Source organism: Marmota flaviventris, chromosome 19 (assembly GCF_047511675.1).
Source record: "Marmota flaviventris isolate mMarFla1 chromosome 19, mMarFla1.hap1, whole genome shotgun sequence".
In the NCBI taxonomy this organism is placed as follows: domain Eukaryota; kingdom Metazoa; phylum Chordata; class Mammalia; order Rodentia; family Sciuridae; genus Marmota; species Marmota flaviventris.
Window position 1 is genome coordinate 20,681,216 of NC_092516.1, and position 17,784 is coordinate 20,698,999.

At 50.5% G+C, this 17,784-nt stretch overlaps 3 protein-coding genes across 5 annotated transcripts; 1 reads left to right on the forward strand and 2 right to left on the reverse strand.

Annotated features, from left to right (window-relative positions):
- Window positions 1-7,909: 7,909 nt before the first annotated feature.
- Window positions 7,910-11,766, reverse strand: LOC114102980 (sulfotransferase 1A1). 2 transcript variants are annotated; one of them, XM_027948496.3, is made up of 10 exons: window positions 11,658-11,766; window positions 11,186-11,287; window positions 10,942-11,060; window positions 10,244-10,435; window positions 10,011-10,136; window positions 9,832-9,929; window positions 9,196-9,322; window positions 8,869-8,963; window positions 8,199-8,379; window positions 7,910-8,108 (listed from the first exon to the last, which is right to left on the reverse strand). In XM_027948496.3, exons 4-10 carry the CDS (start codon window positions 10,389-10,391, stop codon window positions 7,996-7,998), a joined length of 888 nt encoding a protein of 295 aa, XP_027804297.2. In that variant the 5' UTR covers window positions 10,392-10,435; window positions 10,942-11,060; window positions 11,186-11,287; window positions 11,658-11,766; the 3' UTR covers window positions 7,910-7,995. The 2 variants fall into 2 exon arrangements, with proteins under 2 accessions (XP_027804297.2, XP_027804299.2); XM_027948498.3 differs by lacking the exons at window positions 10,942-11,060; window positions 11,186-11,287 and having other exon boundaries at window positions 11,658-11,760.
- A 2,013-nt stretch (window positions 11,767-13,779) lies between these two features.
- On the reverse strand, window positions 13,780-16,556 carry Slx1a (SLX1 homolog A, structure-specific endonuclease subunit). The gene is made up of 6 exons (XM_027948524.3): window positions 16,369-16,556; window positions 15,840-15,891; window positions 15,399-15,737; window positions 14,248-14,375; window positions 13,995-14,082; window positions 13,780-13,913 (listed from the first exon to the last, which is right to left on the reverse strand). The coding sequence occupies exons 1-6, from the start codon at window positions 16,554-16,556 to the stop codon at window positions 13,884-13,886; spliced, it is 825 nt and encodes a 274-aa protein (XP_027804325.2). The 3' UTR covers window positions 13,780-13,883.
- On the forward strand, window positions 16,499-17,575 carry Bola2b (bolA family member 2B). Of its 2 annotated transcripts, XM_027948525.3 has the most exons (4): window positions 16,499-16,589; window positions 16,903-17,075; window positions 17,163-17,260; window positions 17,355-17,575. In XM_027948525.3, the coding sequence occupies exons 2-4, from the start codon at window positions 17,013-17,015 to the stop codon at window positions 17,482-17,484; spliced, it is 291 nt and encodes a 96-aa protein (XP_027804326.1). In that variant the 5' UTR covers window positions 16,499-16,589; window positions 16,903-17,012; the 3' UTR covers window positions 17,485-17,575. The 2 variants fall into 2 exon arrangements, with proteins under 2 accessions (XP_027804326.1, XP_027804327.1); XM_027948526.3 differs by lacking the exon at window positions 16,499-16,589 and having other exon boundaries at window positions 16,902-17,075; window positions 17,434-17,575.
- The last annotated feature ends 209 nt before the right edge of the window (window positions 17,576-17,784 follow it).

The following is a 17,784-nucleotide window of genomic DNA, read 5'->3' on the forward strand; positions in this document are numbered from 1 at the left end:
CTGTAGAACGAGCTCATTTATCTATTAAGCTACAATTATAAAAACTAAAAGGGGGAGGTAGGAGTAGGACTCCCCAAAATAACCTTAATCATGCTCTATTCATTTTAAATTTTCTAAATTGTGATTCAGAAGATCGTACTGCAGCTGAGCCACACGTGTCTTCCACAGCAACGGGCCCTTTAGGCCAAGTTTTGTGGAAGGACTTACAGACTGGCCAATGGAAAGGACCAGATCCAGTGATTATGTGGGGTAGAGGTCATGCTCGGGGGCTGGGGATGTGGCTCAAGCGGTAGCACGCTCGCCTGGCATGTGTGCGGCCCGGGTTCCATCCTCAGCACCACGTACAAATAAAGATGTTGTGTCCGCCGAAAACTAAAAAATAAATATAAAAAAAAAAAAGAAGTTGTGCTCGTATTTTCCCAGAAGAAGCTTTTTGTCCTATTTGATATCTGAATGTGCCATCAGGCATGGAGGACTTAGAACCAAGATTCAAATGACTGAAGATCAACCCAAAGATGCCAGACCTGACTTCCCACAACAAGAGGAACTCTTGAAGAGAGGAAGAAAGATGGCCCGGAGAGACCCAATGGTGAAGCTACCCTCATGGAAGGACCTGAAGAATCTGACACTACAGGCTGAACAAATGATTCAACAACAGGAAAAGTTAAATCTCCAACAATGATGCTTGCTGCTATATTAGCTCTATTCCCAGTAAATGGGAATTAGGGAGAAACCTGTTGGACATATTTTCCAGATCCACCTTTAGTACACCCAGAGGTGTGGACTGGAGAACCCATCCTAGTATTTACTGATGACTCATATATGATGGGAGGATTTACAGTCACCCATAATACTCCCATCTATGTGACTGGATTTAATTATTCTGGCTATAGTTCTCTATTACCTTTGTGTTGGTCCCACAATAAACATGCTGGCTATCTAAAAGTGTCCTTTGAGGAAAAGACAGCAGTTGGGGGCATAGACCAGCTAATCGTACTGTTCCTAGAGACTCAAAGCCTTATATCAGATCAGTTATTAAAATGGGACTTTCTCATAATAAACCAGTCATCTCGGCAGAATATCCTTGAATACCTCATAGTCCTAACCATCCTGTGACAGAAATTGGCAACTTTCCTAAGTGGATGGATTGTACTTTTCCAGTATATCATAAGGTACCTAGAAATAGTAGGTAAATTTTGGATTAGTCTCCTAGAGTTGACAAAAGGTAATTACACAAGGGTAATGCCATGACTCATGGAGGATTTGTTAGTAACATCTTGACCTTCAGCCAAAGTGGCATTTAGAAAGATGTTTGGCACTTAATTGCTGCTTCATAATTCTTACATTTTACTGACAAACCTTTACTGAACTTTGTAGGCAAAAACTATAAGGAGGGTTCCTGATATAGCTGTGTTCAATCTCTGTATGTTTTAATTACTAGAAATGTAAAAGTTAAAAGGAAAGATGATAGATATCTTGTAACATGTAATAAGTGTAATTTAACTAACTGTATCACCAGATATAATAGAGGTATGCTAATGCTGGTTTTCAAGTCTTACAACAAATACATGCCCAGCTAGCAAGACCTAAACGTGCTCTTATACTCATAATAGTGGGAGTTGTTGCTTTAGTTTCCTTTATTGTTTCAATGGTCACAACTTTGGTGACCATATCTCAAAATATTCAATATGCAAATTTTCTTAATAATTTGACTCAGAATAATTCCAAGGGGGGGGGGGGGGTGATGAGCAACTTGTGTAGATTGATACAGCAGGAGTGGGAGCCCTTTATTGTAGGACAGGAGGGATATATATACATTACACACAGCTTATCTTAATTAACATAAACTAGATACAGCAGTCAACTAATAAGGAATCTCCACACTTAATGGATCGCTGGCGTTACTTCACAAACCACTCCCTCTGGCAAAATGCTAGGCGCCATCTTGACTTGTTTACAGACCCTAACAAATGACCCATGCCTTCCAGTCCTGAAGCAAGAGGCTCTGACCAATCACTACATTTGTGGTGACTTAGGCGTTGTCCCAGCTCGGATAGCAAAAGAGTGTCTTTAGATGTAGTAGTTCCCCACGAGAGTTGAGTTACACTCACCTGTCCCTTGTAACCCTGCCCCTTCTGGCCTTTTTTGAATAGAACTTTTAAAGAACAAGAGTCCCCCCAGTAAAATCCCACTTCCAAATGTGCTCACTTTCCTCTCACCAGCCTCTCGTGACTTTCTCTTGCTCTCCCTTTTGGGAAGCCTGAGGTCAAGATTGGAAAAGCCATCTCGAAGCTTGTTTAAAGGTAAAGTGTGTCTGCATTTTATTTGGTGTCCCTGCAAATTCAAGTGACCTTAAGTTCAGCTGCCTGTGCAGGTGGGTGTGGCAAGGATGGCCACCATGACAGTTCTGGAGAGGATCAACAAAGGTCAAAAAAAGATCAAAAAATCTACCACCCTAGGCAAAGGAGGAGTTGAGTACAAATCCGTAAAAAGTACAGAAGGTGGTCTCCAGCTCTCCCAGTAAACTGTAATAATATTGGGGACAACCTTACCTCCTTTGTTGTTTTCTGCTTAGAGATGGCCCACTCTCTTCCTTGAGAGTGGTTTTTGCTTAAGCCTCACTTTTACCTCACTTACACTTCATTTTCGCTTCTAATATAGATCTCTTGCATAACTTTTAGTATCTGACTTTAAATCTTCTTTCCATGGAACACAGGAACCAAGGTTTGGCGTTTCAGCTCCCTGATTTCCTGTGAGAGAAGGGTGTCTGTTTGCCTTGCCCCTCAACAAACACCTTGATCCCAAGTCAACTTAACACAAGCTACTACCTGATATGGATCTCATCTGGAGCGCCTTGGCACATGGGCTCAAAAGGACCAGTATATTGGGTCAGTTTTCTACTTGCTGTGTGCAACTGGTCCTGCCTGGCATTTTGAGGCCCTACCCAGAGTGGCTTTGATAAGAAAGCCAGCAGCACGTGGGGCAGTAGCATCCACTAGAGATCCCTGCTGAAGCTGTACCCAGCCACTGTGAGCAGGGAGTAAGCATCAGCATCAGCACTCCAAGGCGGAAGGCTAAGGCAGCCTCATCCAGCCCATTCAAACCGCGGGCAGGGAGAAGAGCACTGGGAAGGCCGAGGCAGAGGACAATTCCTAGGCTCGCTAATCCCATCATGTTTCTTACCAGAGGGGCAAGTTCCATATCCTGGAAAGACAAGGGCGAGCCCTGTAAGAACCCAAACCACGACTGCCCCGCTTAAACATGAAACCCCTAACCATCCTTTGCCTCGGGTTCCACCAACTGCCCACCCCTAACAGCTTCAAGCCTTACCACGAGGTTTCACAGGCTTGGTTCAGCTAGTTCCCCTGGCCCTTGCCACCTCCGGGCCCCATCTCCAGTCTCATCCACCTCCTCAAGGCCTGGCTCTTCCTATAATCCAGCCTCCACCCCACTGGGCCCGCCTCCTCCCTGAAGGAACTGAGACCCAGGCAAGAGGCCCTTTCCTACTAGGGCCCTTTTCGTCTGCTCCGCCAGACCCAGCCTTTCTCGCAACAGCCAGTGTGCTGCTGGACCCGTCGAGCGGGTCAGATGGTGGACCCCACTGAGAGCAGTCCCCATGCAGAGAGTTCAGGCAGTAGACCAAGTAGATGCCCCAAAAATGTCACCGCCTCTCTTCATCCCCCATGGGGCCTGTGGGACATTTGGAGTCAGGGTCAGAACGCTGGGAACGTGATATCTGTGACCAAGGACCCTGGACAGGGGCTGGTTGCTAGGACTACAAAATGCTTGATTCCCAGCAAAAAGCAACCCACAGGCGAAGGCGAGGCATCCTGCAGCCCTCAGCAGGTGCAGGTTGGCACTTCCTCTCCTGGCTTGAGCCAGAGGTCCAAGCCCCGCCCCAGAACACCGGAGGCGTTACACGTGGCCAGAGCCAACCAATTAGCGAGCGCTGGGGCGGGGTCAGTCCTCACGCAGGCTCTGATTGGCTAGCTAATGGCCCGCGCCAAACTCTTGACTGTTGGAGTCACCTTCTCGCCTGAGGGAGGAGGTGCTGCGAGGACTACGCCCCAGTGAGGTCTCGAGTGGCTTCACTAAGGACCCTGGCCAAGTCCCCGGGGGCCTTCTGTCTCTTCTGGGTCGCCTTCGCCCCTGGGCTGCTGCGACAGCTCAGACCGCCTCTGGGAGGAGCTGCAGCGGGACTTGGAGGACGAGTAAGCAGTGAGTGGAGCGGCCTGGGTCCTCCCTAGGAGGGAAGAGGGCTCCTGGGGGCGAGTAGGACCTGCTTCCCATCCTTCTGCACCCAAGGAGGTCGGGAGTATAGTATTTAGCCTTCATTGGGAGGTAAGATCCAGTTGTAGCCGTTTTAGATATAGCCCCTCCCTTACCCTGCACCAGTTTTGACATTAGATACTCCTCCTGTCAGAGCCCCGGGGCAACGCTGTGTTAGGGAAAAATGGAGGCCGACTTCCCACCCAGGTGCTTGCCAACCAGGTTTGGGAGCACATCATTGTAGCAGAAGTAAAGTTTGCCTTTCCAACCCACTTCCAAGGAGGTGTTTGATTTCTTATGGCACCGCCGTATTTCTAATAGTGGAGACTAGGTTCTGGGGAAGCCACCCAGGGTAGTAGACCCCTAGGGGACTACCACTAATTACCCTATCCCCAGATACCTGGGGCTTTTTGTTTGCTGTCGGCTTTTAAAATGGAGAGATGAGAAAATGTTCAGGGTTTCAGAGCCCTTACCCGATGAAAACCCTGTCCCTCTCTCCAAAATTACTCCAAAATACAGGCATGATAGGGAATTCCCCCGCAAGTCCCCCCAGTCATTCACAAGCCTCAGGGCACCTGGGGCCCAAGCAAGGGCTCCTTGCCAGCTTGAATGCTGATGTTTTCTGATCCCCAGGAAAACGCCCAGTGGCTACAAAACCTTGGGCTTGATGTGGCCACTGGTGCGCTTGTGAAGACCATGGGTTTTTCAGTAAGTTGTGAGGAGAACGTGGGGTTAGGGATAGAGCAGGAAAATAAGGCTGACCTGAGGCACAAAACTGGGACAGATGGTACATCTGTGTCAGTATTTAATTACCTAGACTGGACTCACTTCAGGAGTTCAAGTGATCCTTGATGAACCCAGCCTAATTCCATCTTAAGATTGGGAGCCATCTTATCACAAAGTCATGAAAAGTTAATTTCTGTTTTACTATAAATTACTGCGATTTCTAAACTTGCTTGGAATGACTGCCCATGCCTTGAACTCACCCATGCCTGGCTTTCCCTGACCAGATAATAACCCTCTCTGAAACCTTAGCAGCACCTCATAAATTCTGGTGTTGGGATCTAAATTTATTCTCTAACTTGAAATGTTGAACCATTTAATTTTTTTTAATATTTTTTTAGAAGTAGTTGGATACAATACCTTTATTTATTTATTTTTATGTGGTGCTGAGGATCGACCCAGGGCCTCGCATGTGCTAGACGAGCCCTCTACCACTGAGCCACAATCCCAGCCCCTGTTGAACCATCTAGATCATTAATCTACTATCTGCCTTTGTATTATGCTTGTCAAAATCCTGTTATCTGTAAGTTCCCAAGACACCCCCCCCCCTTTTGCAACTTTTTGTGCTATAAAACCATGCTCCTAGAGAGCTGGGGTACTAATTCAAGGATTTCGGGAGAGACAGTCCCGGAGGTTCTGAGGACCAAAAAACAGGCCTAGTGGATAGGACTGCAGACCTGGCACCTCCCGTTTCTCTCTCTCCCTCTGTGGCCCTGGCCTGTAGCCTTCCTCCTCCTTCCAATACCAGCTCAGCCTCTTGCTGTGGTGGAAACCTGGAGGGTTTGGCCAAGCCCACCCTGTGTCTCAAAGCAAGCCACACAGCTGGCTGCCACACAGCTGGCTGCCACCCAGGTGCAGCTTTCCAGAACCTATTAAATGCCATTTCCCTGCCCATTCTGCCAGTCTTGCCAGGATTGGCAGGTTTCTTCAGGCTCTCATTGTTGTCTCACTGCCAGTTTGGTCTTCCTTGTATTGAAGAGCCATGACCTGCTTGTGTGGATTGTGAAATCTAGTGACAAATGAGGAAGGAAAAGGCTGGTGTTCAGGGCCTGCCTAACACTCCCTCCGCTCACAAGCCCCCACCCCTCTAAGGGGCCACTTCAGGCTCAGGGGACTATGTAGACAAACCTGGAGACAAGGTGTGGGTCAAGGCTGTGCATGGGGCTGAGCAGTGGATCCTGGTGGAGGTAGTCAGCTACAGCCACGTCACCAGCAAGTAGGTGGCCACCCCACCCCCGGGCTGTGCTCTCCTCACCACACCCACTTCAGCTGCCACCTTTCCACCAGTGTACAAAATGGGAGAAGAGCATCCCCAGAGAGTGGCAGCAGGGTAGTGCTGGAGGCACCAGGCCCCTGCAGCCACTTTGCCACTCCTGGATCTCCTCCTCCTCCTCCTCTTGCTGGCTACCTGGCCTGCAGTGGACACCTGGCTACCTTCAGAGTTCTCCTCCTGCTCCCCTGCAGGTGTGATGTAGATGGCATTGATGAAGAAGGCAGAGAGTCTAAGAGGCAGTTGGCAACCAGGCTCTTGGCAAAGAAAAAAGTTCTCTCACCCTCCATGAACTGATTGGGTTGATCCCTGGGAGACTCACCCTGAGCCACCACTACATCATCCCACTGCCCCGGCAGAAAGGTAACCCTGAGATGGACTCCAAGGACTTACCCAAAGGAATGGCTAGTGCTGGCCCTGCATCCCCAGACCACCTACTTGTACTGCGCCCTGATCCACACCCCCCTCAGAGGGTACGGCAGCCTCCACTGAGAGGGTGTTCATGACACAGGGACACCAGATAGATCATGGGGTCATCTTCCCAAGTCCTTCCCTTTTCTCCTGTCATGGTCTCAGAGCTTGAACAACCCATATCTGCCCACTGATCTCCTCCTGCCCAGCCTGGGCGCCTTAGCAGTCCCAAGGGGCAGGCTGCTCTGCTCTCCTGTCCATCCTCACTTTGACAGCTAGAGCTGGACACATGTCCCATTGTCTCCTGACTCCCATTCCCCCACCCCCAGCTCTTGTTCACCCTGACACATGTGACCAGGGTCAAATATAACCTAATGCAGCCTAAAGGCTGTTCCCCACTGTAACTCCAGCAGCCACCTGCCTGCTGCCCTCTGAGTTCTTTTATCTTCTTAACACAGGGATCCTGAATGGAATCAGACCCCTTGCCCTTTCTAGCCTGACCCTGTGGGAAATGAGTCTCCCTTCTTCTTCCTGCTCTTTGTTCCCTGTCCTAAGCCTCCTTCATTACTGAGGACCAGCTCTGGAGCAGTATGGATCTCTTGACTCCAGAGTAGAAGACGGGGACAGGAAAGGCTGGGAGCTTGGGGGTTCCTGCTGCTCTAGTGCTCCAGACCAGGAGGATGATGGCCCTCTTCCCTTTCCTTAATGTGGCCCAGAGGTACATGGTGACTTGTAAGGAACCCAAGAAAATGTGAAGCTACCAGGCATGATGGCACATGCTAGTAAGCCCAGCCACTCACAAAGCTAAGGAGGAGGATTGCAAGTTTGGATCCAGCCTTAGCAACTTAGCAAGAACGTGTCTCAATATAAAAGGGCTGAGGGTATAGCTCAGTGGTAGAGCACTCCTGAGTTCAATCCCCAGTACAAAAATAAGTGAAGCTGGCTGGCAGACAGGAGGTCTGCTGTTGCTAGCCTCATAGGTGAAAGCAACAGGATTTTCTGTGATCAAATAAATATTTTTCCCCCTTATCCATGTCTCTGGGCCTTCCTTCTGTAGACCTCCTTTCCCTGCCCAGACAGGGAATGTGGGTGCTGAGGGTGCAAGGGGCAGGGCCCTACTTGGCACCAGTGGGATTTAGTTAGTGTCAGGTGTCCTCCTGCTTCCAACAGAGCCTCTTGTTGGACACATCATATTTTATTCTTGAGGTCATGGGTCAGGCTTGTGCCCATGCTCCCCCTGCAGTGGCTCCCCAAGACACCACTCAGAGCTGCCAGCAGAAGTTGAGCTTGCAGCCTGCCATCTTCTCAGCATAGTGGGCGTCAAAGCGTTCATTCTGGGCCACAGTGAAGATGGATTTCCAGTCCCCTGTCACGCCTGGGGAAAGAAAGAAGGAGGCCTGAGTCACACCCACACAGGTGACCCCAAATGGAGGCTGCTTCCACACTCCCTTCTCCAGACACATACCTTTCCTCATGAAGGCAGAAATACTGTGGTCCATTATCTCAATTGGTATGGTGGTGTAGTTAGTCATGGGATTCTTCTTCATCTCCTTGAAGGATGTGTGCTGGACGATGTGATCCACTGTCTCCTCTGACAGGGAGCTCCCCAGAAACTCCAAGATCTTTCTAATCTCCCTTTTGGGGTTCTGAAGCAAGATACAGGTTCTTCAGAGGGGGCTTGGATTACTTATGGTGCAAACACAAGGGAAGTTCCCTCTCTGGTGTCACAAGGGGGGAGCTGGCCCCTTCCACTTGGAAACCTCCCAGCCCTAACTCTTCACTCTGGGCCTCCTTCCCTGGAGCAAAAAGACTAGCTCTCTGCATTAGGGTCCTGGAGTAAGCCCTGCTTGGTGCCTTAGGAGAGAGGGCAGGGACAGTCTTTTAGAACTGTGGCCCCAGGTGTGGCGCAGCCCTGGACAGGGAGACATGAAAACAACAAACAGCTGATCTGATCCAGGAACTAGGAGAGAGGGCTGAGCTGGGCTGGCTCTGTGGTTCCAGGCCAGGAAGGCAGTGTGAGCAATCCTGGGCTGGGTGGGCCAGCCAAAGGGGAGGGTCCTGGGCCTTGTCAGGTCCCCTGAGGTTCCTGCCCCCTGGGTGGAACTTAGATGGAGTAGTAGCGGGGAGAATCTCACCTCCTTCAGGTCTTCATAGAAGAGGTAGAGCACCGGGTGGGTGCGGCTCAGCTCCCACCACTCCTGCACGTGCTGGTACCACGACCCATAGGACACTGGGGAAGGGGATGCCACCAGTTGGTCTGAGCGTTTTTTTAATATTTTTAGTTGTAGATAGACACAAGACCTTTATTTTATTTATTTTTTATGTGGTGCTAAGAATCAAATCCAGTGCCTCACATGTGCTAGGCAAGTACTCTACCTCTGAGCCACAACTCCAGCCCTGTTATAAGTTTTAGGTGGGCTTCCTAAACTCCAGCCCTCTCCTTCCTCCAGGTTGGGGCCCACCTTGTCCGTCCATGAACTTCTCCAGGAAGCTGTCCCAGGTGCCAGGGTCAGGGTGCACCTTGGCCATTTTGTAGAAGTTGTAATAGGAGACAGCCACGTCCTTTGCATTGCGGGCAACATAGATCACCTGCAGGGACAGACGACACCCACTGCCAGCTACACCACCCCACGCACACACCCCAGGACTGCCTGCCCCCCTTGGTGCCTGTCCCTCTCACAGCACCCATAGGGGGTCCCCTCTCGGCTTGACAAGGGAACATGCTGAGGCCTTGAGGCTGACTTGCTGAAGACCTCAAGGATGGCTACGACAGCTGGGATCTGAAAGCAGCTTTGATGGGAGACTCCTGGCTGGTCCCTGGAGCCGTACTTCATCCTATCTGACCCCTGGGATTCCACCACACACCCAGATGGAGAACAAGGCAGGCAGGGGACCCTCCAGCCCCTATGTGAGCCTCTGAGCACCAGGCTCCCCTGCCCTCAGGTCTGCACTGAAGGGTCTCGCTCTCCTCCTCATCTTGGCCCTGCCACAGTGAGGGCAGGTGGCCTTCCCACTTGTGCAGAGACAAAGCTTTAAGAGGCTTTCCCTGCAGAACAGGACCAAAGTGGAATGGCCTAGTGGCCTCCACTGCCACTCACCTTGACCTTCTGATCCAGCAGACTCTGGGGAATCAGGCCCAGGGGCAAGTGTGTCTTGATGAGCCGAGGGGCGGGTGTATCTTTCAAAGTTTCCAGACCTAAGGTGCGGGCAGGGGAACTTGTGGTGAGCTGGAGTCCAATCTTCCTAATACCACCTGCCCCAGCACTCTGCTACTCACCTGAGGGAACCCCTGGGCCTTTGAACTCAAGGAAAGGCACCCGTACAAAGATGGGGGCCCGATGACACTTCTCTAGGTCACCACTCTGGTAGATCATGTCCACTATCTCGCTTACCCATGTGGTACCTGTAAGAGGGAAGAAAACCCTGTGATCAGGGTGGAGGGCCTGGTCCTGCTGACCAAGGTCAGGGTTGCAGCCCCAGTGGGGGAGCAGGGTGGCCCTCCTCACTTACCAGACTTGGGGTAGGTGCTGATGAGCAGGTCATCGGGCCAGGCCTGGAAGCTCTGAAGTGGCTCCACCATCTCTGCAAAGTACTTGATGAGCGGGACCCCCTTCACACTGACCAGTGGAGGGCGGGAGGTGTCCGAGACCAGCTCCATGCTGCTGAGTCAGGGGCCAGCGCCTGCTCTGCTTCTCTGAATCCCTTCACAAAACAGCATTTGCTGAATGGTTGCTTTGAGATACTGAAGCTTCAGGAGGTCCTATGATTTGCCCAAGCTCACTAAGCTAGTAAGTGGCAGTTGGGACTGGAAATGAGGTTTAACTCCAATACAGTGGTTCATAGGTCATGCTACACCTTCTGCTTACCTGCAGAACTTTCCATGACCCCAGTGCCCAGCCACAACCCAGAACAATGTAAGCAATTCTAGGGCTGAAATCCTGATATTTGAGTTTGGAAGCATTCCAGCATGCATTTCGAAATACTATTGTGGCCTGACCATTCTAACTTCTTACCCGTAGGCTTTTTTCTCTTAGTACATCCTGCCTAAATCTAATGGGCTCCTCTTCATGCTGTTCCCCTTTTTTTGAGCTCCTTGGGCCCTTCATATTCAAAAACACCCCAGGCCAATTGACCTGGGATCCCACTTGCCCACCCAAGCTCCATCTTGCTTCCAGAACCAACCCAGGTAATCGGGTAACAGAACTTGCCTCAGGGCCAGTCTTTTATGAAAATGAGTAAAATTCAATGACTCTGCAGATGAGGGCAGGGAGACTGTCCAGGCTGGAGTTTCCCTCTTGTGGTGGAAAGAACAGGGAGGCAGAGGTTTCTGTCGAGTGATAAAAGAGTTGTCTAATCAAGCACTAAGAACTGGCCAGCACTTGGAAGATGTTGGAGTCAGCACCTGGGCAGGGCAAGGGTGGTCTGGCCCAGTCAACCCCAATCTGGACTTACTTGATCTCTCAGTCTCCTGGACTTGTGGCTTCCTGGACATGCAGTGACTCTGTGTTGGTGCTATGTGGGGATCACAGAGCTTCTCTCTGAGCTGAAGGTTTTCTAGTTTCAAAATGAGGAGCAAACGCTGGGACTGGCTGTCCTCCCAGAATTCAGGGTGAGGTTTCAGGCAGGGGGAAGTCTGTGTTACCCTGTTAGCATGAAGCTGGAACTGGCTGTCCTCCAGAAAGGAAAGGGTGAGGTCTGGGATGAGGGGCCTCTTGCTAAGACCTATCTGAAACTCAAGATGTGGGTTTACCATATAGCAAACAAAGTGAAATGAGGAGAAAGGGCCCCATGGGCTGGATGTTTTTTCAGCTGTAATCTGATCCTAACCTCCTTCCCTTCACAGTTGGGCAACAGTCAGCTTTTTCTAATTGACCAAGTCAAGGGAGGAAAGGGGAGAGAAAAGATGGGGTGCAGGGCCACTCACCTTTCTTCCGGCTCCAGGCCAATCTCAAGACACCACAGGCTCAGACCAGAGCAGCCACAGGCATTCCAGAACTGCAGGCTCTAACAACAGGCAAGTCTAGAATACTGGGTGGGCAGGGCCAAAGGACTGGGGGCGGAGCAGAGTAAGGAGGGCTGTTTTGAGGCAGCATGAGATAGGAAAGACAAGGATGCCAGAGCCTACTAGTCCTGGAGGGAGCCCCTGCTTCATGGCTCCTGTGGGACCTCAGGAACATGGCTCATGGCTGATGGAGCTTGAAGGGGGCTCCAGGGACAGATGGACATGAAGAGATTGGGCTAGAGAGCCACAGAGATCCGTGTAAAAGGAGCTCCCCACCTCCTCCTCAGCCTTTCTCTTCCTGTTTGCATTAAAATCCAGGGCTTACTCACTAAAGATGCATCGCCTAAAGCATAAAGTGATTTCCTAGTAGTAGCACACTACTTAAACCAGGAGCAAGAAGAGACGCTTGCTCAGCGTGATCTTGAAGAACACGGTTTTGAAAGTAACTTCTCTGTTCAAATCCCTGTAATTTCACAAGTCTCCTCAACATAGAATTGAGAAAGCACTGTACCTTTGGGGTCTCTTGGAAGGTTGCCAGAAAAGGAGGAAGAAGTATCAGAGCAGCCAAAGACCAGTGCTTGTACTGAGGCTACCAGATGACCCCCCCACACCCCACAAAAAAAAAAAAAATCAGAGCTGTCTTCTAAAACTATTGTGTAATTTTGTGATTTGGCTTCATTTTGGTTTTTGGAAAGTACCTGTGCTTGGTCTTGTACATTTAAAGTTAATTTAATTTTTTTAACAAGAAAGAGTTTGAGAAAGAACTTTTCATTTCATAAGCCCTGTGACTAATGTTTTATTTTTCATAACTGAGAGATTGCTTCTGTAAGTACACAGCCATGTTGAAAATGTTCACCATGATGTTGAAATAGAATAGGAACTATAAGACTTAAGGAGAACCAGTTGATTTAAAATATATACCAGTTTTCCCTTCTATTGTTAAAAGTAGGCTGACAACAGATCGTTAGGTAAAGAAGAAATCAGATGACTATGGACTTTCCTGAGATAAAAGGATCCTTGAGAAACAAATTACTACATAGAATTTGACAAATGGCTCAAGTGAATGTTTACTCCTAAACACAGGATATTCTAAAGCCTATTGTTTGGAGTATTTATGTTAAGCTTTCTTAAAGATTATTATCTTTTGAAATCCAGCATACTCTTTTTTTTTTAAGCTTTGTTTCAATTTTTTTGCTTTATTTTTACTGTTTTTTTATTTTATTTCTTAACTTGTTCTAATTAGTTATACATGACAGTAGAATGCATTTTGACATATTGAAGCTTCGTCATTTCTATTATGATTTTTCATGGTGAAAATCTGGTATTAGGTAGGCATTCTCTGTAACTGTATAGTACCACTCCAAAGGCAAAGAACCATGACTGAGAAAAGTTAGACTATCAGGAATGTAGACTGAAGCATGTAAATCCCCAAATCATAGAAACTATTTTGATACTGCTTTTCTAATTAAAATTCATGTCTGCCTGGTTTTTGAATGTTAATGCCTGGCTCACTAGTCATTGCCTCAATCAGTTTCCTTCGTGCCTCACCAACAATACTTTCTCTTGCATACACTAGTATGCTACCATATAAGGGGGAAAATATATTAGAGATAGTCTATGTTTTATTTTTTTTATTTATTTATTTTTTAATTCTCGGCAGACTCATCTTTGTTTGTAATGTGGTGCTGAGGCTCGAACATGGGCTGCACGCATGCCAGGCAAGCGCGCTACCGCTTGAGCCACATCCCCAGCCCCAGTCTATGTTTTATATATAGGTTTATGTGTTAGTGGGGATGTTTCTACTGTGCTGTTTATACAAAATAAAGAATTCTATGTTGAGGCAAAAAAAAAATTCAGTCTATCTGGACACTGGAGGTCAGGAGGCTCAAAGTCGTGGATGTGAATGTGTGCTGTATGTTCTCTGTGCCAAGCCAGGCAAAGTCTCCAAGCAGGAGAGACGCTGGACACATGGTTGGGCCAATGGGCTCTCCTCCCATTTCTATTCCCCTCACCCAGACCTCCCCACAGACATCAGAAGTTACCCTTAACTCAAAATATTTTATTGAATTCAAATAAAAATTGTCCAGTATGGTTGGTGGCCACTGGGGGACAGAAAAATCATAGGATCAGGGTTGGGGAGGCTGAGGATCAGGTGTCCAGCATGTCTGTCCAGTGTTCCTATGGAGATAAGAGCTTGGTCAAAGGCAGCCTAGGGGATGGAGGTAGATGAAAAGAGTGGGGGCCAGAATCACCTCTCACCTCTTCTAATTCTGAGCCATCCTCTTCCTCCTCAGTGCCCATCCGGCACAGCCGGATCAGGTCTCCCCAAAGCAGTGAGTTCTCACAGCTGCCAAGGGTGCAGTTGGTAGGAGATGATACAGAGTCAAGCTTCTCAAGCCCCCTGCAGCCCTGGCCCTGGGTCGCCAAGGACTCATCTGCCCCAGCCTGGATTGGAACACTGGGCACCCTCTCCCCAGAGCTAGGCCAGGCTGGGAAAGAGGATAGCACTCACCTAGGACATTGGCCCTCTAGGGGCAGAAGCTGCCCTGGCTCTTCCTGAAGGAATTCCTCTGCCAGGCAGATCACATGGGTCTTTAGGGGACAGCCAGGGTGAGGGCAACACAGGGGACTGTCTTCATCCTGTCAAAGGTAGCAAAGGAAGGAAAGGAAGACTGGAAGTAAGCTATTTATTATTGAGAGATCAGAAGCCAGGCCTCCATCTGTTAACTTGTTAAGTATTGATTGATCACCTACTCTGTGCTAAGTGAGTGAATAAGAGTTGCCCTCCTGGAGTTTAGTGTGAAGAGTGGGGAAGCTGATTAGGAAATAATAAAATATACCATGTGAAACAATAATAAGAATTAAGGGCAAAAGTGGGCCCTACAAGCTGGCCAACACCTGTAATCCAAGTAACTAGGAGGCTGAGGTAGGGGGACCGATCACATGTACTTAGCCTGTCTAGACAACTTTGGAAGACTGTGTCTCCCACAATTAAAAAAAAAAACAGTAAGGGCTGGGGATGTATTGGGTTTAATCCACTATACCATAACAAATAAATAAAAAGGGGGGAAAAAAGGACTTAAGAGCTTTTTTTTTGTTTGTTTTTGGTTTTGGTACCGGGGATTGAACCCAGAGGCGCTTAATACTGAGCCACATCCCTAGCCTTTTTTTTTATCTTTATTTTTATTTATTTACTTTTATGTGATGCTGAGGATCGAACCCAGGGCTTCATGCATGAAAGGTAAGCACTCTACCACTGAGCCACAACCCCAGCCCCCTAGCCCTTTTTATTTTAAGACAGAGTCTTGCTAAATTGCTGAGGCTAGTTTTAACTTGCAATCCTCCTGCCTCAGCCTCCGGAGCTGCTGGGATTACAGGTGTGCACCACTGTGTCCAGCTCAGAAAAAGCTATAATTTTAGATGGAGAGGAAAGGCCTCACTGAGTTGGTGGCACATGGTCAACTCTTAAGGTCTAGAACTGCACCTTCCACTCAAAGGGAAATGACCAGGGCCCTAGATTAGTAGTGAGGGGTCCAGGAACCATGCACATACTTTGCGTGGCAGAGCTGCCAATCAACGCGTCAGTTGCCTGTCTGTTCAACAAACGTATTGACCTCAAATCTTCTGAACCCCAGTCCTGCCCCTACTTGGCGCGGATCTCACCTCAAGGGTGCGGGCGCAGAGAGTGCAACTGGATTGTGCGACCGGGTCCTTTTCACGCTCCCTGTCTACAACAGGCCCAGCGCAGCGCTTCGGAAGCTGGGTCCGGGGAGGCGGCGGGCCGAAGGCCAGCGGCACATGTGGTGGCGGGGGAGGGCAGAGATCCTGGCGGAAGTCCTGGCGCAACCAGCGCAGTGTGAGCGGGAGACGCGCCCAGGGTGGCGCGCGCAGCATGTGCGCAAGCACTCGCAGGTGGAAGGCGAAGGTTGCCTCGCCTCGCAAGCGCGGCCCCACGTGTGACAGGCGACGCGAGGCTTGCGGGTGCTGCCAGGCCCACTCGAACTGCGGGCGGGAAAGACAAGAGCGTTGGGGCGGCCGAGACTGCAGTCGCATAGTGACACTGCGAGCTCACTCATCTGTCCACCACCCAACTGTCTTTCTTACCCGAAGGGCGGCCACCGCAGATGGGAAGCCGTGCACGATAAGCACCATCTCCCTGGGGAGGAAAACAAGCGCGCGGCCTGTGAGCCCCCAACCCACATACACCCCACGTGATGCCGAATCCCTAACCATTGTACGCTTCCAGTCCCCACCAAGGGCCATCCTCACACGAGCTTCAAGCCTAGCGACGAGGCTCCCCTCCCTTCGTGCAGGTACATGCCCTCACACCTGCCAACCTCAGGCCCCTCATCCAGTAGCAAGGACTTAACAGTCCTTGGTCCTCTCTCTCTGTCTAGGATCTGTTCTGTCTCAGAACTTGCTCACCAAGTCCCCGGTCTCTAGACCACTTAGCAGCCAAGCCCTTGACCCGCAGATGCACCGGACTCGGTCTCCCGGCCCCGCCCTTTGGGGTAGCCCCACCCAGTTACTGGGCCTGCCCGCCACCACAGGCCTGCCCCGCCCCTATTATCCTGCCTCTGCCCAGCCGGGTCCTCTTCCTCCCAGAAGCCAGCCCTGAGACCCGCCGCCCTACCAGGGCCCTCTCCCGCTGGTCCTCCAGGCCCCGCCTTTTTTGCGACCGCCGTTATGCTGCAGGACCCGACGAGCGGGGTTGACCGTGAACCCCACGTAGACGCGGCCCCGATGCCGAGGGTTTAGGCAGTAGAGCAGGTAGACACCGAAGAAACGCTCCGGCCTTGCTTCGCTCCCCGTGGGACCCATCGGGACGTTGTAGGTCAGGGGCCGAAGCTGGAGGTGAGTTCTGTAACCGCGAACCACGGGGAGGCTGGGTAGCTAGGACTGCAACATGCTTGTTTCGGCGACAGCGAGGCACCTTTGAGCCCGCCAACAGTATGGGTTCGTGCACCCTCTACGAGCTGGAGCTCGGTGCCAACACCTGGCTACAAAACCCAGACCTCTTTGCAGACTGCTAGAGCCAACCAATGAGCGTGCGCTCGGGGAGGGTCGGTCGTCCCGCAGACTCTGATTGGCTAACAGATGGTAAGCGCGAAAACCCTTGACTGTTGGCATTTCACCCGAGTCTGAGGGCGGAAGTGCTGCGTTTAAGGACTCCCTAGTGAGGGCGGAAGTAGATGTCTTACCGGAAGTGGCTCCACTAAGGGCGGAAGGCACCGAGGCCGGTGCTAGGTGGGTTTCTGTCCCCACCGGGCTGCCGCGATGGAACTCAGCGCAGACTACCTCCGGGAGAAGCTGCAGCGGGACCTGGAGGCGGAGCACGTGGTGAGTTGAGTCGTCTGAACCCTCCCCAAGAGAGAAAAGGAGGCCTGGGACCGGGTTGGGCATGAACCCCATCCTTCTGCCCGGTAGGAGGTGGAGGACACGACTCCTGGCCGTTGCGCGACCAGCTTCCGAGTCCTGGTGGTGTCGGCTAAGTTCGAAGGGAAGCCACTGCTTCATAGACACCGGTAAGTGCAGAAACTGTTCCTTGAGCGCGGCCCCAGTTCCAGGACCACAACCCTAGCCACTCCCCCATTCCCATTTATCTAACCCCTACCCCAGCAACGTGGCCCATGACCCCTGGAGCGTAGAACCTCGGGGACCGCCACCCAGGCGTCAGCCTGCCGTTTCTCAACTCCAGGCTGGTGAATGCGTCCCTAGCAGAAGAGCTCCCGCACATCCATGCCTTTGAGCAGAAAACTTTGACTCCAGACCAGTGGGCTCGTGAACAGCAGAAATGAGGGACCGATGCCTGCGCAGCATTAAATGACAAATCAGGGCCAGCTTCTGTGTCTGTGTGTTGTGTGTGGCAGGGGCACTGAAGCTGAGTGTACTGCTTGGCTTCTCTCAGCCTTGCTTCGATTCAAGTTCCGCTCCCCATGTAGCCTCTGTGTCCAGCTTGTAAAATGAAATTCTGTCCTTAGGTCCCTTCCAGAGTCTTCCTTGCAAACCTTTCTTGTAGACCCCTAAGAATCTGTATTGCCACTCCCCA

Excerpts from the sequence above, each read along its gene's own strand:
- LOC114102980 (XM_027948496.3), bottom strand. The coding sequence starts at position 10,391 with ATGGAGCTGGTCTCGGACACCTCCCGCCCTCCACTGGTCAGTGTGAAG. Across the intron at positions 8,380-8,868 it reads TCTATGAAGACCTGAAGGAG|AACCCCAAAAGGGAGATTAG; the intron begins GTGAGATTCTCC and ends ATCTTGCTTCAG. Across the intron at positions 8,109-8,198 it reads TTCTGCCTTCATGAGGAAAG|GCGTGACAGGGGACTGGAAA; the intron begins GTATGTGTCTGG and ends TTCTTTCCCCAG.
- Slx1a (XM_027948524.3), bottom strand. The coding sequence starts at position 16,556 with ATGGGTCCCACGGGGAGCGAAGCAAGGCCGGAGCGTTTCTTCGGTGTC. Across the intron at positions 15,892-16,368 it reads ACCAGCGGGAGAGGGCCCTG|GGAGATGGTGCTTATCGTGC; the intron begins GTAGGGCGGCGG and ends TTTCCTCCCCAG. Across the intron at positions 13,914-13,994 it reads ATGGCTCAGAATTAGAAGAG|GAACACTGGACAGACATGCT; the intron begins GTGAGAGGTGAT and ends TTATCTCCATAG.
- Bola2b (XM_027948525.3), top strand. The coding sequence starts at position 17,013 with ATGGAACTCAGCGCAGACTACCTCCGGGAGAAGCTGCAGCGGGACCTG. Across the intron at positions 17,076-17,162 it reads ACCTGGAGGCGGAGCACGTG|GAGGTGGAGGACACGACTCC; the intron begins GTGAGTTGAGTC and ends TCTGCCCGGTAG. Across the intron at positions 17,261-17,354 it reads CCACTGCTTCATAGACACCG|CAACGTGGCCCATGACCCCT; the intron begins GTAAGTGCAGAA and ends CCCCTACCCCAG.